The sequence below is a fragment of the Odocoileus virginianus genome, chromosome 5 (assembly GCF_023699985.2).
Source record: "Odocoileus virginianus isolate 20LAN1187 ecotype Illinois chromosome 5, Ovbor_1.2, whole genome shotgun sequence".
NCBI lineage: Eukaryota > Metazoa > Chordata > Mammalia > Artiodactyla > Cervidae > Odocoileus > Odocoileus virginianus.
Genome location: NC_069678.1, coordinates 81,637,911 through 81,658,537, shown reverse-complemented (window position 1 = coordinate 81,658,537; position 20,627 = coordinate 81,637,911). Strand labels below are relative to the sequence as shown.

General features: G+C 37.4%; 1 protein-coding gene across 2 annotated transcripts in view; it reads right to left on the bottom strand.

Annotated features, from left to right (window-relative positions):
* EIF2B3 (eukaryotic translation initiation factor 2B subunit gamma) overlaps positions 1–20,627 on the bottom strand; it is a 109,031-nt gene that overhangs the window by 64,053 nt on the left and 24,351 nt on the right. For both annotated transcript variants that reach the window (XM_070468249.1, XM_070468250.1), the window contains exon 4: positions 4,503–4,662. In XM_070468249.1, coding sequence (XP_070324350.1) covers positions 4,503–4,662 — 160 coding nt within the window. The remainder of the gene's footprint in view (positions 1–4,502; positions 4,663–20,627) is intronic.

Below are 20,627 nucleotides of genomic sequence, written 5' to 3'. Positions count from 1 at the left end.
TGGACAACTATCCAAAGTGTTACTAGGCCATAGATGGATTATACAAGTTGGTAAGTAACAAAACTACCTAGCCCCATTAATTTTATCTTGTGAGCAAATCTTGATTATTTATGTTTCTCACACAGGGCTTAGCATAGATTTTATATACAACATGTCCTAAATTCAATGACTACATCAAAATTTAATGTATTTGTTAGTAAGGGATCTGATTTCATACCAGCTACCCCTGTCTGTACCTAAGTAAATAATTCGCCTCCTTCTTTTCAAATATTATGCCTTGAAACACATTTCCCTGTAACTGAAACATTAAATTGCTCCCTGTATTTTGTACATGTTCCTGTTATTGTACCTGTCACACCATGACATACAATTTCTACTATATTTGAACCTATTTCTGTATACTGATTTCTCAATCACAAGAATTTCAGTTTTGAGTATGCAGGGGTTTCAATCACTTCTATTGGACATGATCAGGGGAAAAAAATGGGTTGGGGCAGAAAGAATGAGATTGAGAAGAGAAAAAAAGTTAAATCAGAAGCCTAAACAGGAGCAGAAATTTGCTTGTTGAAGAAGAGCTTTGAGAGAAATAAAGGAAGCTGAAGCAAAAGAAATACAGGCTCAGAATTGCCTGCCAACATGTGTTAATATAGAGGGAGCTATGCTGACTGAGAGATGACAACCAAGTGACAGCTTTCGTTTGTGAGATTCTGAAGCACCCTGATATATATTGATCTAGTTTGGACTCAGGTAAAGAACCTGCCTGCCAATGCAGGAGACATAAGAGACATGGATTCAATCCCTGGGTCAGAAAGATCCCTTGGAGAAAGGCATGGCAACCCATTCCAGTATTTTAGCCTGGAAAATCCCTTGGACAGAGGATCCTGGCAGGCTACAGTCCATGGGGTTGCAAACAGCTGAACACAACTGAACGACTTAACACAGTCTGGACCAAAGCTATCCATTACTCTGAGAACTAGGGAAGAGTTTGAGAAATACTACAGTGAACTGAGTAAGTTAAACAGCAATTTCCTAGAACATTTTCCATTTCAAACATTCCAAGAGACATGGGAACTGTAGAGATAATAGTCAATAATTTGTATCATAAAACCATAAAACCATCTGTACAATCAAGTTGTACAGAGGAATGCCCAGGAAAAAAAAGCCTCTTAGTAAACATGTTAATCTGTGATGAAGCAAAATAAATACAGTATGTTCTCACTGAAATTGAGAGAGAAGGAAATCTTGGATTTTCTAACAAGCAAGGGATGGTAAGTGGAAATCTTTATACAACTGGTTGGTTGAATTCATATTATGAAACCTGGATACAGAGGGCCAACTATGCTGTTTCAAGAAGTAGACTGCCTGATATACAGACATCTCATTTAATTCTCACACAAAAATCCTCAAAGGATTCAGTCTCATTTTACAGCTAAAGAAAATGAAGTTCAGGTTAGTTAGATAATTTGTCCAAGACTGCACAGTTTTTGAGCACTGAAGCCCACTCAGTCTGAATTCCAGAATCTGTGCCTTTAACAACCATGCTATAGCAGTAGCTGTTTAATTTAAAAATCTTAGAAACATTTCTAAACACAAATTAATAGGCAATGGGAATTCCCTGGTGATCAATATGCTAAATAGCACTATACGCTTCCACTGCAGGGGCTGAGGTTTGATCCCTGGTCAGGGAACTAAGATTAGTTAAAAAAAAAAAAAAAAAGGCAATGTAGTGTCAGTATATTGTATACTGCTGAAACTCAGACTCTTATAATACCCATTCATGAATCCAACTACACCTTAGACTCAAATTTTTAAGACTTAAACATCTAGGGCTTGAATATACTTTCTCTTACCTTGAGGGCAATAAGAGATACCTTTATAGGCAGGCCTCTCAACCATTCAGTAATATCTACTGACTAGTCACCATGGGCCATAACTGAGCCAGATATGGGGATAAACTAAACAAAACAGACATGACTCCTATTCTCATGCAGCTTATAGTTCAATAGAGGAGAGAGTAAGTACAGAGTAGGGCTGCCACATGTAGGCAAATAGGGGTTGAATTAGAGGGTCAAGGAAGGCCTCTCTCAGCAGATAATTTGAAAGTTACGTGGGATTTAGAGTGCATGTGTTTCGGGTAAAGGAAGAGCATTTCTGGCAGAGAACATTACATGTAAAGGCTTGCAGCAGGGGGGAAAAAAGCTCCAAAAATCCAAACATAAATTAATTTGATCCTGCCCTCCTCAGTATCTTTAGTTCCTAAAAATCTGAGAAGGAAGTGGCAACAGGAAGAAAGATGGCTCCTGAAACATCTAGCCATTAGCCATTCTCCAATAAGCCAGTAAGAACACTCTTTGGGAAACTTGGACCTAACGGATCCAGACTATTAAACAATATCTGAGAAAGAGAGGACCACTGGCTGTTCTGCCACATAAGAGCAGTCAAGAGACAGACCAAACATACAATCTGAGAAATTTATGATTCTTAAAATGCTTATCATTGAAATGCATAACATTCCATGCTAAGAATTTAAAACCTGGTCCTCAAATACAACAAAATATAGATATTGAGGAGTTCAAAATTTTATGTAAAGAATGAAAAAATCTAAAATACAAATCTGATTATGACATTCTCTTATTTAAAAGTCCTCAAATATATCCCAAGTGTTTCCAAGATAAAGTTCAAACTCGTGAGGCTAATCCCTGTATTCTCTCCAGTACCATTTCCAGATTCCCTGCCCTCCATACTCAGAATCTAACCATACAGCAATTTACCAGTGAACATCACACTTTTTCAAAAACAGAACAGCCACCTTAAAGAAACTTTCAATAACCATGTTGTTACCATTTAAGCATCAATTTTAAAGTGGACAGATAATAGTTAATTTAAAATAAAATGAAAAGCTACTCATCTATAATGATAATTAAGACATAAAAGCTAATATACAATGTACAAAAAAGTTATAATACCAAGAAGAGTAACTATAGTAAGGTATTTGATTTTTTTACATTGTTATAAGTAGAGGATTATATATAAAAAAACTATTTGTAAAATATACATAAGTTTATAAAGTCTGACAATACACTTGCTTCTATCTAGTAGGTAGAAAAGGATGAATACAAGGAATTGTGAATAAGCAAACCAGAGCTCACAAAAGTAGAAATTATATCAAGAATCAAAGGACTGATCCATCCACGTGGGAAGTATACATAATAACAAGGTAGAAAGAGGATTCAATGATTAATCTCTATCAGTGATTGCTTTAATACAAAAAGCACCTAGAGAAAAAGAAAAAAAAAAAGCACCTAGCAAGAAGTTTCAATGCTATAGTTCAGAATTATAAATTAACCAAATGTTCTGAAAAAGAGAGCTAAAAGTATAAACTACATTACTAAAATCCTAGGAATGAACATTCTAGGTGGCTCTATTAATAATAATCAGATACTAATAAACCATACATAGCTTCTAATAATTGTAACAGACCATGTCAATATGTAATGACAGGAATGCTGGCTAAGAAAAATCTAAAGGACACATTACTCTAGGGGAAAAAACACATTATAGGAAAAACTAAAACCTATATAAAAAGTATGATCTAACAAAGTTTTCTGGTCTTAAGTTCAGTTATTAAAAGTAGCCCAGTCATAGAATCAATGACTCAGCTGAAATACTCTGGGAAAAGCAGTCATGAACTATGCCTAACTAAAAATCAACAATAAGCCAAAAACCCAAATTCTGTAACCCTGGCAGAAGTAGAGTATTATTTCTTTCCTTTTGGATCTGGTAAGATTACTATAACTCTCTGAAAATTGAAAAAATAACCCACTACTGGAATCCGGGGAAATATCAAGATATGTTGTAATCCAAAGACAAAACATGGTTAACGACTGTTTTGTTTACTGACTACTTAAGGTTCGTGGTGGCTCAGCTGGGTAAAGAATCTGTCTGCAATGTGGGAGATGGTTCAATCCCTGGGTTGAAAGATCCCCTTGAGAAGGGAAAGGCTACCCACTCCAGTCATTCCAGTATTCTGGCCTGGAGAATTCCATGAACTGTATAGTCCATGGGGTTGCAAAGAGTCAGACATGACTGAGCAACTTTCAGGGTCATTGGAGTAGTCAAAAGAATTAACCATTCTAAATTTGCAATAGTAATCCTAATTGCTTAAATATATCTAACTTGTCATTGGATTTTAATTATTTTTTAAAAAGTGATTTTAAATTAGATTTTTTTGTTTCTTAGGTATATATATTCAGTTACACAATGCAAACAGTTCTGAGTGCTCCTCTCTGTAGACAAAAGCCTCTTGGATAATACAGAATCCAATCAATAGTTATAAGCTTCTTTAAATCAGGGACTGTGTCTTATTTGACTTTATGTCATCCACCCCTAGGACAGTGCCTGCAGGATAGTCAGTTCTCAATAAATATTTCTTTTTAAGTGAAAGTATGAATGATAATTATAAGAATTTGACAAACAAATAAATCAAACTCCACCCTCCTTACCTGCTTTTTTTTTCCCCTTTTGACCTGGAACTGGTTCTAAGCTTTCTTGACCTTTTCTCATTAACATGGCAAGGGATGCATCATGAGCTCTGAACAGGTCCACAACCTCATGTAAGGCAACATCTGTTATCAGATCACAGCTCAGAACCAGTACATCTGTCTGTCAAAGGAGAAGAGGAAAAGTCAGTATCAAAAGGGACAAAGGATCACACAAATCATCACAGGATAAACTCACAATGTCTCAGAAGCACACACAAACTGGACACTTGTCCTCAAAACTTTTTCACAGTGGTGGAATAGGTAAAATAAATAGGGTTGTTCTAGTTGAACTGTTTGGGGGGAGGGTCTGGAAATCCTACCTCCCCTTTGTGTGTGCCTTACTGCTGCTGTCCCTGAGGCACCTCTGGAATCCTGGGCTCTAAGGAAGAGAGTATGAAAACCATCACATTGTCTATTTCTGTGACTATGGAGTTAATGATCTTAAAATTTATATGTCTCTTTACAGTTTAAAATGTGCTTTCACACAGTCTGATGATCCAATAAGGTTGTGAAATGGTTTATTTTAAAGCAGTCACTTTGCTATAAAACTAGGAAATAAATAACAGGATGAATATATTATAATGTGTCCCTCTTTGGGAAAACAGTCAAGCTAATAAACCATTATACTACAATGTTGGGTATGTATAAAAGCACTATTTAATCCTCATAACAATACAAGTTCTGCTATTTTAAAAAGTCTGAAAAACACTGGACTACATTATTTAGGTTGAAGAATAAAGTGAATATCTAGAGAAATTTTTGTAAGTGGCTCCAACTTTTCTAAGATTTTAATTTAAAATTAAGATTCTTGCTTTGGGGGAAAATAGACAATTTCAACTTACATTCTAGGAAAAAGAATCACACTTGCTCAGAAAGTGAGACTCAACCATCAGAATGCCTTATCTTACTGCCTGTAATTTCTAATTCCAAATACAGAATCTGTACTAGGACCATCATTTCTTTTTCTACATAAAACTCATTATTTATAAGCTAAACAATTCCTTTTGAAGGCTTCAGGTTTAAGAAGTTCAAATTTGGATTTTTTTTTTCTACTCCTCTTCTTATTAAGGCTCTCTTAGTTCTTTCTGGATCTTAACTGAGCTTAAAAAAAAAAAAGTTCCTATAAACATCTTTTTAGGAAAAAAAATTCCTAAGCCTGCAACTCACCATCCAGGAATCGTCAAACATTAACAAATCAGCCCACATACATGCAAACTAAGGAAGAAATAGCCTGCAGAATCCCACTTCTTGTTAACAGTACTTAGAAAGGCAGGAAGCATGGGCCATTACTAAAGACATGTCACCAGAGCTGCACAGAAGTTACCCCATTTCATTATAATGAAAATGACAGTTTGTTGAAGAAAAAAAATCCTTTCTATTTTTCTAAGTTTCTCTAATAAGTTGACTGATTTCTGCAAGCTGACTGTTTCACAATAAATTATTAACTGTACTCTAAAGTGAAGAAAACGACCCCAATGCAGATGCTTCTGAAGTGGTGACAATGCTGTCTTGGAAAATAAATGCTGTTATCATTCAATATCTGCAGAAAATAAATCTGTCAGCATAATGAATGCCAAACAAGTCCTGCATAATTGTGAACAGTCTGCAGCCTCGTTTGTCTCTCTGCTTTTAGATGACTTTTTGCTGAGCTGAATGCGAAATCCCCAAGGAGCACAAGAAACAGAGCCCTCCTCCTAGTGTCTGGTTGCCATCTGTTCTCAGTGTGAAAAGAAAGGAATCAGTCTGAAAGGGCAGAGCCTGGGATACAGATGGAGGTGCTATTCCGTCAGGCCCTCTTCCTGCCTCTGTTCCCAAAGAATGCACCATTCTCACTGAGACCAAACACATTCCTGTCCTCTTTGCAACTGCGTTTCCAAAGAAAGTCTTTGCTGACTGATCAACGTACTTTGTTTCCAAGGCTAGAAATTCTGGAAGAAGAAACTAAAAGTAAAAAAGTTTAAAAGTAAAATGAAATCATCCTTATATCTTTTTAATACTGTTTATTTTTGTTTAATAAAAGTTATAATTGTAAGAAAATAAATGACTATTGTTTTGTTTAATTTTTATCCTAAAAATGTAAAGGCCAGTGGAGAAATGCAAATGTTCTTCTACTAACTGGAGCCCACAGAGAGAAAGTGGAAAAACTCTTAAAAGAGCCAGAAGTATTTCTGATCACGTGTGACCACAAACCATGAATAAACATAGACTGTTTGGACTGTGAAGCAACTGTATATCTGAAATGCAATTAACTTGAAAGTTCCTGGGAGACATCAACCCTCAGCTGCCTTGTGTTCTGGTTGACCAGTTCTTTTCTAACATCAGAGTATGCCTCATCTTCTGCAGAGACCAACTGGCATCTCCACAGACCTCCCTATTCACTATCCTAACAGCCCTCAGTAAGCTTTACCCAAGCCTGCTCCTGTAAAGGAATGAGAGCAACGTCAAGGGTGAAAAGCATAGCTCTAAAGGACAGTAAATGCGTGCATTTTTGACCAAGAGGAAACATACAAGGTCTTCAAGGGAAGCTAGAAGATAGCACTTTAGTATTCAAGATACCCCAGAATTCAAAACTTGAACTGCTGCCAATTAGTCTTGGCTAAAGCAAACAAATAGAGCTTAGAAAACCCAATTACCAAGCCACGGCAAAGTCCAGAAATCTGTCATTATGAGAACATTTTCAATCAAGCCAAAACCACTGAGTAAAACTAGAAGAAAAAAACAAAATCGGATGTATGCGTGTGTGGTGGTAATGGTAGGATAGGAGGTGGGAAGAGCTACTGGGAATAGCCTCTTTTCTTTTCCTGGCAGCTGTTCCATGACAGATTGTTATAAGTAACACAATCTGGCAAACAATTTCCTACAGCAAGGAGAAAGAAAAACACAGTTACTCCCCTGGGAAAAAAACTGTCAGGGTAAGGTAACTACCATGCTTTTACCTACTCAGCACTTCCACAAACAATGGCTATGATCCAAATCACCACCCAATACCCACCCCTGCCAATAAGGAACTAATAAATTCAGCTATTTAGTGCGACTGTGAATTGTCACAATTTACATTTTTCTATGTGGTCCAATCTCAATCCAATCTCCAAGAGTAGTTTTGTGCTTTAATAATTCAGTTCAGTTCAGTTCAGTTGGTCAGTTATGTCCAACTCTTTGCGACCCCATGGACTGCAGCATGCCAGGCTTCCCTGTCCATTACGAACTTCTGGAGCTTACTCAAACTCATGTCCATCAAGTCCGGTGGTGCCATCCAACCATCTCATCTTCTGTCGTCCCCTTCTCCTCCTGCCTTCAATCTTTAATAATTACCCATGGCTAACTACAATGGAGACCTCACTATGCTCAATTTTGGTTGAAAATGCCTGGAAAAGATTCACAGTCTTCAGTCCCCAAAGTGCTCACCAAAGGGCCAGCTGCCATTTTATTTTTTACTATGGTTGGATGAGCAGGTGCAAGAAGGAATGACCAACTTAGCATGTAAATAAGAAATGTGACAATCCTTAGGCTTTGAACTAAATATCCTTCCTCTGTTCCTTAACTTAATCACAGTGTCACCACCATCCAGGATCTAAAGTCAGAAAGTTGGCCATAGCCTAGGATTGAAGTCCTCTCTCTCCGGCCAAGATCCCCTTCCCCATCCCCATATTTCACTGGTCCCAAGTCCTCATCTTTTATTTCCATTGTCTTAGCTCAGGCCTCAAAATATTTTTCCAGTATCTTAATTGGTCTCTCTCACTGCAATTTTCCCATATTCTAATCCATACTCCAACTTCCACTGCTTTAGTTTCAGTTTTCAGTTTAGTCGCTCAGTTGTGTCCAACTCTTTGTGACCCCATGGACTGCAGCACGCCAGGCCTCCCTGTCCATCACCAACTCCTGGAGTCTACCCAAACTTGTGTCCATTGAGTTGGTGATGCCATCTAACCATCTCATCCTCTGTTGTCCCCTTCTCCTCCTGCCCTTAGTCCTTCCCAGCATCAGGTTCTTTTCAAATGAATCAGCTCTTTACATCTGGTGGCCAAAGTATTGGAGTTTCAGCTTCTATATCAGTCCTTCCAAAGAATACCCAGGACTGATCTCCTTTAGCATAAACTGGCTGGATCTCCTTGCAGTCTAAGGGACTCTCAAGAGTGTTCTCCAACACCACAGCTCAAAAGCATCAATTCTTCTGAGCTCAGCTTTCTTTACAGTCCAACTCTCACATCCATACATGACTACTGGAAAAACCATAGCCTTGACTAGGCGGACCTTTGTTGGCAAAGTAATATCTCTGCTTTTTAATATGCTGTCTAGGTTGGTCACAACTTTCCTTCCAAGGAGTAAGGCTTAAATTAATGGCTGCAGTCACCATCTGCAGTGATTTTGGAGCCCCCAAAAATAAAGTCAGCCAGTGTTTCCATCTATTTGCCATGAAGTGATGGGACCAGATGTCATGATCTTAGCTTTACGAATGTTGAGCTTTAAGCCAACTTTTTCACTCTCCTCTTTCACTTTCATCAAGAGGCTCTTTAGTTCTTCTTCACTTTCTGCCATAAGGGTGATGTCATTTGCATATCTGAGGTTATTGATATTTCTCCCAGCAATCTTGATTCCAGCTTGTGCTTCTTCCAGCCCAGCGTTTCTCATGATGTACTCTGCATATAAGTTAAATAAGCAGGGTGACAATATACAGCTTTGACGTACTCCTTTCCCTATCTGGAACCAGTCTGTTATTCCATGTTCAGTTCTAACTGCTGCTTCCTGACCTGCATACAGATTTCTCAAGAGGCAGGTCAGGTGGTATTCCCATCTCTTTCAGAATTTTCCACAGTTTATTGTGATCCACATAGTCTTGGCATAGTCAATAAAGCAGAAATAGATGTTTTTCTGGAACTCTCTTGCTTTTTCGATGATCCAGTGGATGTTGGCAATTTTATCTCTGGTTCCTCTGCCTTTTCTAAAACCAGCTTGAACATCTGGAAGTTCACAGTTCACGTACTGTTGAAGCCTGGCTTGGAGAATTTTGAGCGTTACTTTACTAGCGTGTGAGATGAGTGCAACTGTGTGATAGTTTGAGCATTCTTTGGCATTGCCTTTCTTTGGGATTGGAATGAAAATTGACCTTTTCCAGTCCCGTGGCCACTGCTGAGTTTTCCAAATTTTCTGGCATATTGAGTGCAGCACTTTCACAGCATCATCTTTCAGGATTTGAAATAGCTCAACTGGAATTCCATCACCTCCACGAGTTTTGTTTGTAGTGATGCTTCCTAAGGCCCACTTGACTTCACATTCCTCTGGCTCTAGGTGAGTGATCACACCATTGTGATTATCTGGGTCATGAAGACCTTTTTTGTACAGTTCTTCTGTGTATTGTTGTCCTAAAGTAGTGTTCTCCAAACAAAAAGATAAATACTTATCCATTTATTCTCACTTAAATTTATTTAAAAACACACAAATCACTATAAATGATACAATATACTCTTTCTATAACATATAAAAATACAGATAATTTTAAGAGAAGAAATAAAATTCAAAGAACTAGTTGTTGTTGTTCAGTCTTTAAGTCATGTCCGACTCTTTGCAACCCCATGGACTGCAGCCCGCCAGGCTTTCATGTTCTTCACCATCTCCAGGAGTTTGCTCAAATTCATCTCCATTGTGTCGGTGATGACATCCAACCATCTCATCCTCTATCATCCCCTTCTCCTCCTGCCTTCAATCTTTCCCAGCATCAGGGTCCTTTCCAATGAGCTGGCCCTTCACATCAGGTGGGCAGAGTATTGGAGCTTCAAGTTCAGCATCAGTCCTTTAATGAATATTCAGGGTTGATTTCCTTTAGGATTGTCTGGTTTGATATCCTTGCTGTCCAAAGGACTCTCCAGTTTTCTCCAGCACCACTGTTCAAAAGCATCCATTCTTCGGCACTCAGTCTCTTTATGGCGCAACTCTCACATCTGTACATGACTAATTAGAAAAACCATGGCTTTGACTATATAGGCCTTTGTCAGCAAAGTGATGTCTCTGCTTTTCAATATGCTGTTTAGGTTTGTTATCACTTTTCTTCTAAAGAGCAAGCATCTTCTAATTTCATGGCTACATTCACCACCTGCAGTGACTTTAGAGCCCAAGAAAATAAGAATTAGAGATTCTAATATTTTCCTCTGGGACTCCATTCTGCACACCCTCTGGCTCTGAGAACACTCCATTTTGGAGATCATTGCTCTACAGGATTAAGTTCAAATTCCTCAGCATGACATTAAGGGTCTTCAAAATGTGCCTCCACCTACCTAATTAGCCAGCCTCTCTCCCACAATCCCCTCTCCACATAGTTAATGTTAATTTGCTAGAGTAAACTGCCAAGAATGCATTCCCAATTCTCTCTTTCCACCCCATCAAGATTCAGGTCTTATCATAGTTACTGGAAAACAAAGAGTTAATATAATGTCTCATCTAGAGATGAAGTCTTTTCTGATCCATTACTGACTTTAAATCACTAAGCTGTTTTTTTTCCCATCTAGACTTTGAACTTCATAAGGAGCTCTTATATCTTTGTATCCTCAGAATTCAACCTGCTACTAGCAAACAAAAGCATCAGTAAATACTGGCAATCTTCTTGTCACCTCCTTCTCCTTGTTTAAACTGACTCAAAGATTAGAACATCCAATTTTAGATGTTTAGAAACAGCATACTTTCTGACAGAGCTGAGTGTCCTCTGTAGAACTTGTGACTATTTGGAGTTATGGCAGGGATCACAGAGGTAACTTGGCAGCTTCCTGAAGCAATGAGGTAGGGGACGAATCTGCTGCCTCCAAAGAAAAGGCAGAGATGTCTGAAAGGAAAGAAATCAGATGCCGTTGTCCTGGACAGCATGGCTAGAGGGTGATATGACAGATTTATAATTTTAAAATGCAGGTTCAACATTTATAGTTATAATATTTTTAGCTCATTCACCTTTCTACAATAAGTTTTCCTCTTCAAGTTAAGAACAAATAGAAGAATTCTACTCATTTTTCCTATGCGAAGCTAAAAACTGAGAATGTGTTAATTTCTGATAAATGAGTTCTACATTTTAGATATCTACAATTTAATTTTAATTTCCAAATGTACTGATATTAATAGAGAAATAACAAAGGCTTTGTATTCTCTCAAATCAAACTTTCACTTTGAAATAATTTATTATTCTGAGTTTATAATAAATAACTTCATTCTTTTTCTTTGTGTCAGACACACATATGCCACAGGATAAATGTATCACTGCCCCATTTCAAGACCACAGATTATGCTCTTACAATTACATTACATATTTTCTGCCTGTAACTTGATTAATTTTACCCTGAAGTATATGACATAGAAACAGTGTCCAGTTTACTTAGAAACCTAAAAGTTTGGAAGAAGATCTGCAGACGGTTGTGAAAGAGGGGTATTTATAACAATATGAGAAACAAACAACTATCAAGTTTAAACAAACGAAAAAAAAGAAACTAAAATCAGAATTTTATCATCCCCAAAAAGTAACTTCTAAGATTAGACATGTTTACTTTTCCTATTAATTACACATGTGACTTTGAATAAGTCATTCCCTCTTTAGCAATAGCCTGATGAATCACATACTTTTAGAATTCTGATCCATAAAGATTCCAGTTTGGAAACTAATTACAGTCTACCTGCTACCATTATCAGTTCAGTTGGTTCTCTAAGGCTATGTTATCTCTAAGTTGATGGCAAAAACAAGTGACTTAAAATTGGACAGCATTTTACCATTTACAATGCTTTTACATATATTTCATTTAATTCTAAATTATATAATTCTAAAATATCAACATAGTTAAACTTATTTTATAGACAAAAAGTAGTCTCAGAAATACTATGTGATCTGCCCCTTTGCCATCATATTGCCTTCCAAAATACACACACACACACACACACACACACACACACACACAAATAGATGTGGTGGTAAATGAATCTACTTCTTTATAAATACCTATGTTACATTTAAATTTGGTCAGGCATCTTACTACTTAACACTAAATCACAGTTTATAAAAAAAAAACTAGAAGATAGGTTAAATTACAAGATACTTGAAAACTGTAAAGTACTGTATGATTGTAAGACTTTGCTTTTATTGAAATTAAGAATCTGTGATCATTTTGTAATGTATAAAAATATCAAATCATTATGTCATACAACATGAAACTAATATAATACTGTAAGTCAATTAATGATACTTAAATAAAAAATTAATAAACTGCTCATAATAATGACCTCCAAATCATAGGATGTAAATAATACCACTGTCACTGTTCAGGACACATTTCTACACATAACATTTTGAAAGAGACTTATAAATCAGAGACACCAAAGGAAGTTACAGGGATGCTGATGGGTCTGAAAATCATGAGACCTAGCAATCCTTAAACAGGAGAAGAGAACTTAGGGATCCCACATGCCACATGTTGGGGCCAAATAAAACAAAACACAACAAGAGGAGCACTGATGAGTTCAACATTACCAAAAACTACCTTGTCACCGCTTCTTCTTTAGATATTGTGAAAGTTTTAAAGTATGATAGATTGAAAAGGCACAACTATTAACTTCCTTTCTCAAAATATCAGTGAAATAGTAGTAATAAGATTTTTTAAATGGGCACAAACACAAAAACAGGAAAATGGGAGAGGAGACAACACTGAAAAAAATGACTCAAGTCAGTTGTAGGAAAACTGAGAAGCAACTCTGTTTATACCAGACTCCCCAAAAGGCTCAGAAACTGATATAAAGCATAGAGCTAGGAAGGGAGATGTTAAAATTAAGCAGGTCCTTTGAAAGATCCCTCTTTTCTGTTCTGCAACCCAACTACTGCATGGGTCTCACCGTGGCAGATGGCTGGAGAGAATAAAATAGAGGATATCTAGACTGGGGTAGCATAATCACAACTGGAAGTAGGGAGAGGGGATGTACCTTAGAGAAAAGGAGGGATTTAAAAAAGAATGCATACAGTATTCTCAAAAAAATAAATAAATAAATAAATAAGAATGCATACAGGATTCTCAGACACCCAGTTTCCCTCCCTGCCCCAACCCCAGTCCTGACCCTCACGTCTTCACCTTTCAGGCAGCAGAATTTAACAGTTCTCTCTGGGAAATTTGACTAGTCTAAGAGGAAAAAACCTAAAGATATAAATATAAGAGATTCTCCTGAAACAGTCCAACGACATTACCATATTACCCTACAGTGAAGCTCACAGTCAACATGCCCCATCCACACATAAAACTTGAACAAAAAGATAAAGAAATGGAAGATACAAGAGAAGAGGTAAGAAAATTAGAGTACCAGTCTAAGAGATCCATTATCAGAATAGTAGGTTTCCAGAAAAAAAGAACAGGAAAAAAAAAACAGATAAGAATCATCAATAAAATGATTTTTTAAACGTCCCCTAAACTGAAGGACATGAAAATCCAAGTTGAACAGTTTCACTGAGAGGAGGGCTCACCTGGATAAAAAAGATTCACATGAAAGTACATCATCATGAAATTTCAGAACATTCAGGACAAAGAGAAGATGATACAAATTTCCAGAGAAAAAGGTGACCAGATTTAAAAGGTCAGTAATTATAAAACTTTAGGACTTAACAACACTGGAAGGTAAAGACAATGGATCAAAGTCTTCAAAATTCTTAAGGATCAGCTCTTCAACTGAGAATCCTATACCTTGTCAAACTATCAATCAAGTATGAAGGTAGAATAAAGTAGATTTTTCAGGCAGGCAAAGTCTCAAAAAAATTAGCTCCAAAACAAATTTTGTCAGGAAGCACCAGAAAGTTTTTCAGAAAACAAGGGGAATACACCAAGGAAAATAAGTACAAAAGGAAAATAAGGATTCCAGGAAACTGAAGAAAAGAGGAAAAGTAAATCCACATGATGATGAAGGGAGATGACAGAATGACAGCTGAGCACCAGGCATGGAAGTCAATCACTACTACTCTGGGAGAGACTTCTTTAGGAAGATGAAATTGATAGAATAGTGAAGGAGTCTAAATATCTTAGATGGTTAGACAATTAGTAAAAAGGTTGGGGTTAATCACTAAGTGCATAGAAGGACTTCCTTGGTGGTCCAGCAGTTAAAGACTCTGCACTCCTCAGATGTATAGAACAGACTTGTGGACTCTGGGAGAAGGCGAGGGGGGGATGTTTCAAGAGAACAGCATTGAAACATGTATATTATCTAGGGTGAAACAGATAACCAGCCCAGGTTGGGTACATGAGACAAGTGCTCGGGCCTGGTGCACTGGGAAGACCCAGAGGGATCAGGTGGAGAGGGAGGTGGGAGGGGGGACTGGGATTGGGAATACATGTAAATCCATGGCTAATTCATTTCAATGTATAACAAAAACTACTGTAATGATGTAAAGTAATTAGCCTCCAACTAATAAAAATAAATGGAAAAAAAAAAAAAAAAAGACTCTGCACTCCCAAAGCAGGCGGAATGGGTCTGATCCCTGGTCAGGGAAGATCCGGCATGCCCCATGGTGTGGCAAAAGAAAGTTCATAGAAAATGAAGCTTGGCAAAGGACAAGCTATGATAATTACCCTGCAGGCAAAAAAAAATGGTGTGGTAAAGGAAAAAAACTGTAGAGGACTACAAGGCTCAACAGTATACATGGTCAAACCACACAGTCAAATAAACACTAAAATTTATCTTCTAAAATTACAATATAACTATATTGTTGTTGTTTAGTCTCTAAGTCACGTCTGAATCTTTTGTGACCCCATGGACTGTAGTCTGCCAGGTTCCTCTGTCCATGGGATTTCCCAGGCAAGAATACTGGAGTGGGTTGCCATTTCCTTCTGCAGGGATCTTACTGACCCAGGGATTGAACCCACGCCTCCTGTGTTGGCAGGCGGTTTCTTTACTGCTGAGCCACCAGGGAAGCCCATAATTATATTAGAAGGAGCAAAATCCTCATGTTTCATAATAGGGAATCAATAAGTAGTATCTATAATCAAAAGCAACAATTTAAGCATGTTATTTAGAGATACAAGGGTGAATACCAAAATAAGTAGTTGAAAGAAGAGGATGTGATTACCTTTATGGAAAAGGCTATGAGAAGAGGGGGGCAGGGCACTAATATTTTTAGGAACAAACTCTGAGCTAGAAATACAAAGTATTTTTTTGGAAAGACTTTAAAACTATCTTCCCTTCATTCCTTCTTTTATCACCTCAGTAAAATGTCAACATCCTCATTGTTAGGGTTCCTTGACCTCACTTCTGATTATTTTTTTCTCCTCTTCACTCAACCATTTTGTCAGACTCTATTCCTTGGCAATACCAATAACTGCACTATCTCTAACATCTCATTTTAAAATATCCTATTAATTCAAAAAACATACACATATTGAATCCCTAATGTGACCAGGTGTATTGCTTTCCTACTTTCATTAGATACCTTTCTCTGAAAGAAGAGAGGTGAGCAAGATGTCAACCCTACCCACCAGGAGCTCACAATCCAGTGGGGAAGGGAGCCATGTAACCAAAATTGAAATACTGTATGCACCATGACCAAGTGGGCTTTATCCCAGGAATGCAAGGATTCTTTAATATCCACAAATCAAACAATGTAATACACCACATTAACAAATTGAAAGGTAAAAACCATATGATTATCTCAATAGATGCAGAAAAAGCCTTTGACAAAATTCAACATCCATTTATGATTAAAACTCTCCAGAAAGCAGGAATAGAAGGAACATACCTCAACATAATAAAAGCTATATATGACAAACCCACAGCAAGCATCACCCTCAATGGTGAAAAATTGAAAGCATTTCCCCTGAAATCAGGAACAAGACAAGGGTGCCCACTCTCACCACTACTATTCAACATAGTTTTGGAAGTGTTGGCCACAGCAATCAGGGCAGAAAAAGAAGTAAAAGGAATCCAGACAGGAAAAGAAGAAGTGAAACTCTCTCTGTTTGCAGATGACATGATCCTCTACATAGAAAACCCTAAAGACTCTACCAGAAAATTACTAGAGCTAATCAACGAATATAGTAAAGTTGCAGGATATAAAATTAACACACAGAAATTTCTTGCATTCTTATACACTAACAATGAGAAAACAGAAAGAGAAATTAAGGAAACAATACCATTCACCATTGCAACAAAAAAAATAAAATACTTAGGAGTATATCTACCTAAAGAAACAAGACTTATACATAGAAAACTATAAATCACTGATGAAAGAAATCAAAGAGGACACAAACAGATGGAGAAATATACCGTGTTCATGGATTGGAAGAATCAATATTGTCAAAATGGCTATACTACCCAAAGCAATCTATAGATTCAATGCAATCCCTATCAAGCTACCAACGGTATTTTTCACAGAACTAGAACAAATAATCTCACAATTTGTATGGAACTACAAAAAACCTCGAATAGCCAAAGTAATCTTGAGAAAGAAGAATGGAACTGGAGGAATCAACCTGCCTGACTTCAGACTCTACTACAAAGCCACAGTCATCAAGACAGTATGGTGCTGGCACAAAGACAGAAATATAGATCAATGGAACAGAATAGAAAGCCCTGAGATAAATTCACGAACCTATGGTCACCTTATCTTCGACAAAGGAGGCAAGGATATACAATGGAAAAAAGACAACCTCTTTAACAAATGGTGTTGGGAAAACTGGTCAACCACCTGTAAAAGAATGAAACTAGAACACTTTCTAACACCATACACAAAAATAAACTCAAAATGGATTAAAGATCTAAACGTAAGACCAGAAACTATAAAACTCCTAGAGGAGAACATAGGCAAAACACTCTCTGACATAAATCACAGCAGGATCCTCTATGACCCACATTCCAGAATATTAGAAACAAAAGCAAAAATAAACAAATGGGACCTAATGAAACTTAAAAGCTTTTGCACAACAAAGGAAACTATAAGCAAGGTGAAAAGACAGCCCTCAGATTGGGAGAAAATAATAGCAAACGAAGCAACAAAGGATTAATCTCAAAAATATACAAGCAACTCCTCCAGCTCAACTCCAGAAAAATAAATGACCCAATCAAAAAATGGGCCAAAGAACTAAACAGACATTTCTCCAAGGAAGACATACAGATGGCTAAAAAACATATGAAAAGATGCTCAACATCACTCATTATCAGAGAAATGCAAATCAAAACCACAATGAGGTATCATTACACACCAGTCAGGATGGCTGCTATCCAAAAGTCTACAAGCAATAAATGGCTGGAGAGGGTGTGGAGAAAAGGGAACCCTCTTACACTGTTGGTGGGAATGCAAACTAGTACAGCCGCTATGGAGAACAGTGTGGAGATTTCTTAAAAAACTGGAAATAGAACTGCCATATGACCCAGCAATCCCACTTCTGGGCATACACACTGAGGAAACCAGATCTGAAAGAGACACGTGTACCCCAATGTTCATCACAGCACTGTTTATAATAGCCAGGACATGGAAGCAACCTAGATGCCCATCAGCAGACGAATGGATAAGGAAGCTGTGGTACATATACACCATGGAATATTATTCAGCCATTAAAAAGAATTCATTTGAATCAGTTCTAATGAGATGGATGAAACTGGAGCCCATTATACAGAGTGAAGTAAGCCAGAAAGATAAAGACCATTACAGTATACTAACACATGTATATGGAATTTAGAAAGATGGTAACGATAACCCTATATGCAAAACAGAAAAAGACTCAGATGTATAGAACAGACTTTTGGACTCTGTGGGAGAAGGCGAGGATGGGATGTTTCAAGAGAACAGAATCAAAACATGTATATTATCTAGGGTGAAACAGATCACCAGCCCGGGTTGGATGCATGAGACAAGTGCTCGGGCCTGATGCACTGGGAAGACCCAGAGGGATGGGATGGGGAGGGAGGTGGGAGGGGGGGATCAGGATGGGGAATACATGTAAATCCATGACTGATTCATGTCAATGTATGACAAAAACCACTGCAATGTTGTAAAGTAATTAACCTCCAACTAATAAAAATAAATGAAAAAAAAAAAATAAAGTACTGTTTGGTAAGTACTGTAATGTGGGTACCCGCAGTGTTCTGGGTTAGACCTTGTTTTACTACAGAAAGAAGTCAAACATGAAAACTACTAAAGTCAGGTGATGAGAGGTAGCAAAGGTTCTGGATTCCACATGGTGCCCACATGTATTATGCAATGTGAAAATTTAATATGCTCTTAAGTATTTTTTTTTACAGTAAAGTTTTCATAAAATTTGTTTTGAAGTTAACAGTCCTCATTCTTTTTTCAAATTAATTTTTATTGGAGTGCAGTAGCTTTACAATGTTGTGTAATTTCTGCTATATAGCAAAGTGAATCAGCTATACATATACATATATCCTCTTTTTTGGATTTCCTTTGAAAATGTGTATTCTTTTCACTATGCCACCCTAACCCTCCAATAAAATAAAATAACCCTTCCTCTGGGATAACTTGCTTGGGATAGAGGCCTAGCAACTTCAGTAAACTTAAGGCTTGGTGGGAACTTACAGATGTAAATAAAGTGAACGCCAAGCAGCCAGTGTTATGATCCCTCTGGTCTATAATCACTGAATCTCATCCACTCACACTTAGGCTCACATAAACATGTGTGTCTATATTAAAGGAGTAAGAAGCTTGTCCCAAATGTTTATGAAGAGCTTACCTTTATTATTCATTAACAAATATTGAAGATCTTCTCTGGGCCTCTCTGAGAGGTCCAGATATCATTCTTATTCCACAGTCTAGTGAAGGGAGATGATGCTATAACAGATAGTTTAAATTCTATGATTACAGAAAAATGGCAGCTAATCCAATCTTAGAAATAGAAAGCTAGGGAAAGCTTGTTGGAGAGGATGATACCTAAGGTAAGAGATGAAAAAATGTTGGGTAGCTACAGGCTACTTCAAATGAACTCTGGTCATGATGACAGAATGCTTACTGACTTCCCACAGATTGTACATATGGGTCCATTTCATTGGTTAGGCTACGGTTACCTTATGATTCAGAGCAGGATAGGTGGTTCTACCAAGAGTTTCAAAAAACCTAAGCCATGTGGGCTACTTGTCACCCAAGGTAATGAGAGCTTATGATGACAGCCTGGGCTTTCTACCATAATCCTAATTATCACAGTTCCCTCCTACCCTACAGCCCTCATCCCATGAAAGTTTTCCAGTAGAAGGAAAGCGACTCAAAGGAATCAAGCTCACACAGAACTTGCAAGTTTTTTCTAGCTACTGAATGTGGTACAAAGCTGCAAAATGCTATCCTATTGACCAGAGTTCCAACAAGGATAAGATGAAAACATTTCAAGCTTGTGAATACATATACTAGATCACTACAGTCAAAAGAAAAACTCCATTGAGATTTCCCAGAGGAGGGGTGGGGAATGGGAAAAAATGTTCAAAAATTCTCTCAATTAACTTTTTAACTTGTTTCTGTCATAACTCCTGGGCTTTTCACTATGTTACCAGCAGGTTCAGCAAAGGCATATTTGGGAATATACTGAGGCCCTCCCAGGCAACCTCAGCCCACCAAAGCAGTCATAAGAAGGCAAGTTGCCACTTAAAAGTCTTCAGGCAAGTTGGGGCCAAGTTCTCAGATGTTAGCCTGACCAAATTGTACTCATTCTTTTCAAGAAGATAAAAATCTGCCAAAAACAAATCCTTGGGCAAAATGAATGGTTCCAGGAAAGAATGACAGAGATTTGTAATTTGATAAAGACATCAAACACTCAACTGAAAACAACTTGCACTTAGCCTTTTGAACATCTAAAAATAGTACATACGCTCAATCTTTCTAATAAGCTGTCTCTCCAATGGGGATTTCATCAGCATAGTTTGTTCTTTGTTGTAGCATGCTAGGTGTTTCATAAGACATATAACAATAGTTCTTTTTCGACATCAAAGGACTTAAATAACTAAACCTCTAATAACTAGTGTGTTGGTATTATTATCCCTATTTTCTTGGTTGTGAAACTGAGGCAGAGGGTAAAGGAGGCTTGCCTGAGGCCACAGAAAGATTCCTGTCTAGATTAAATAGAAAATTATCAGCTGCACAATTTCTAAATTAAA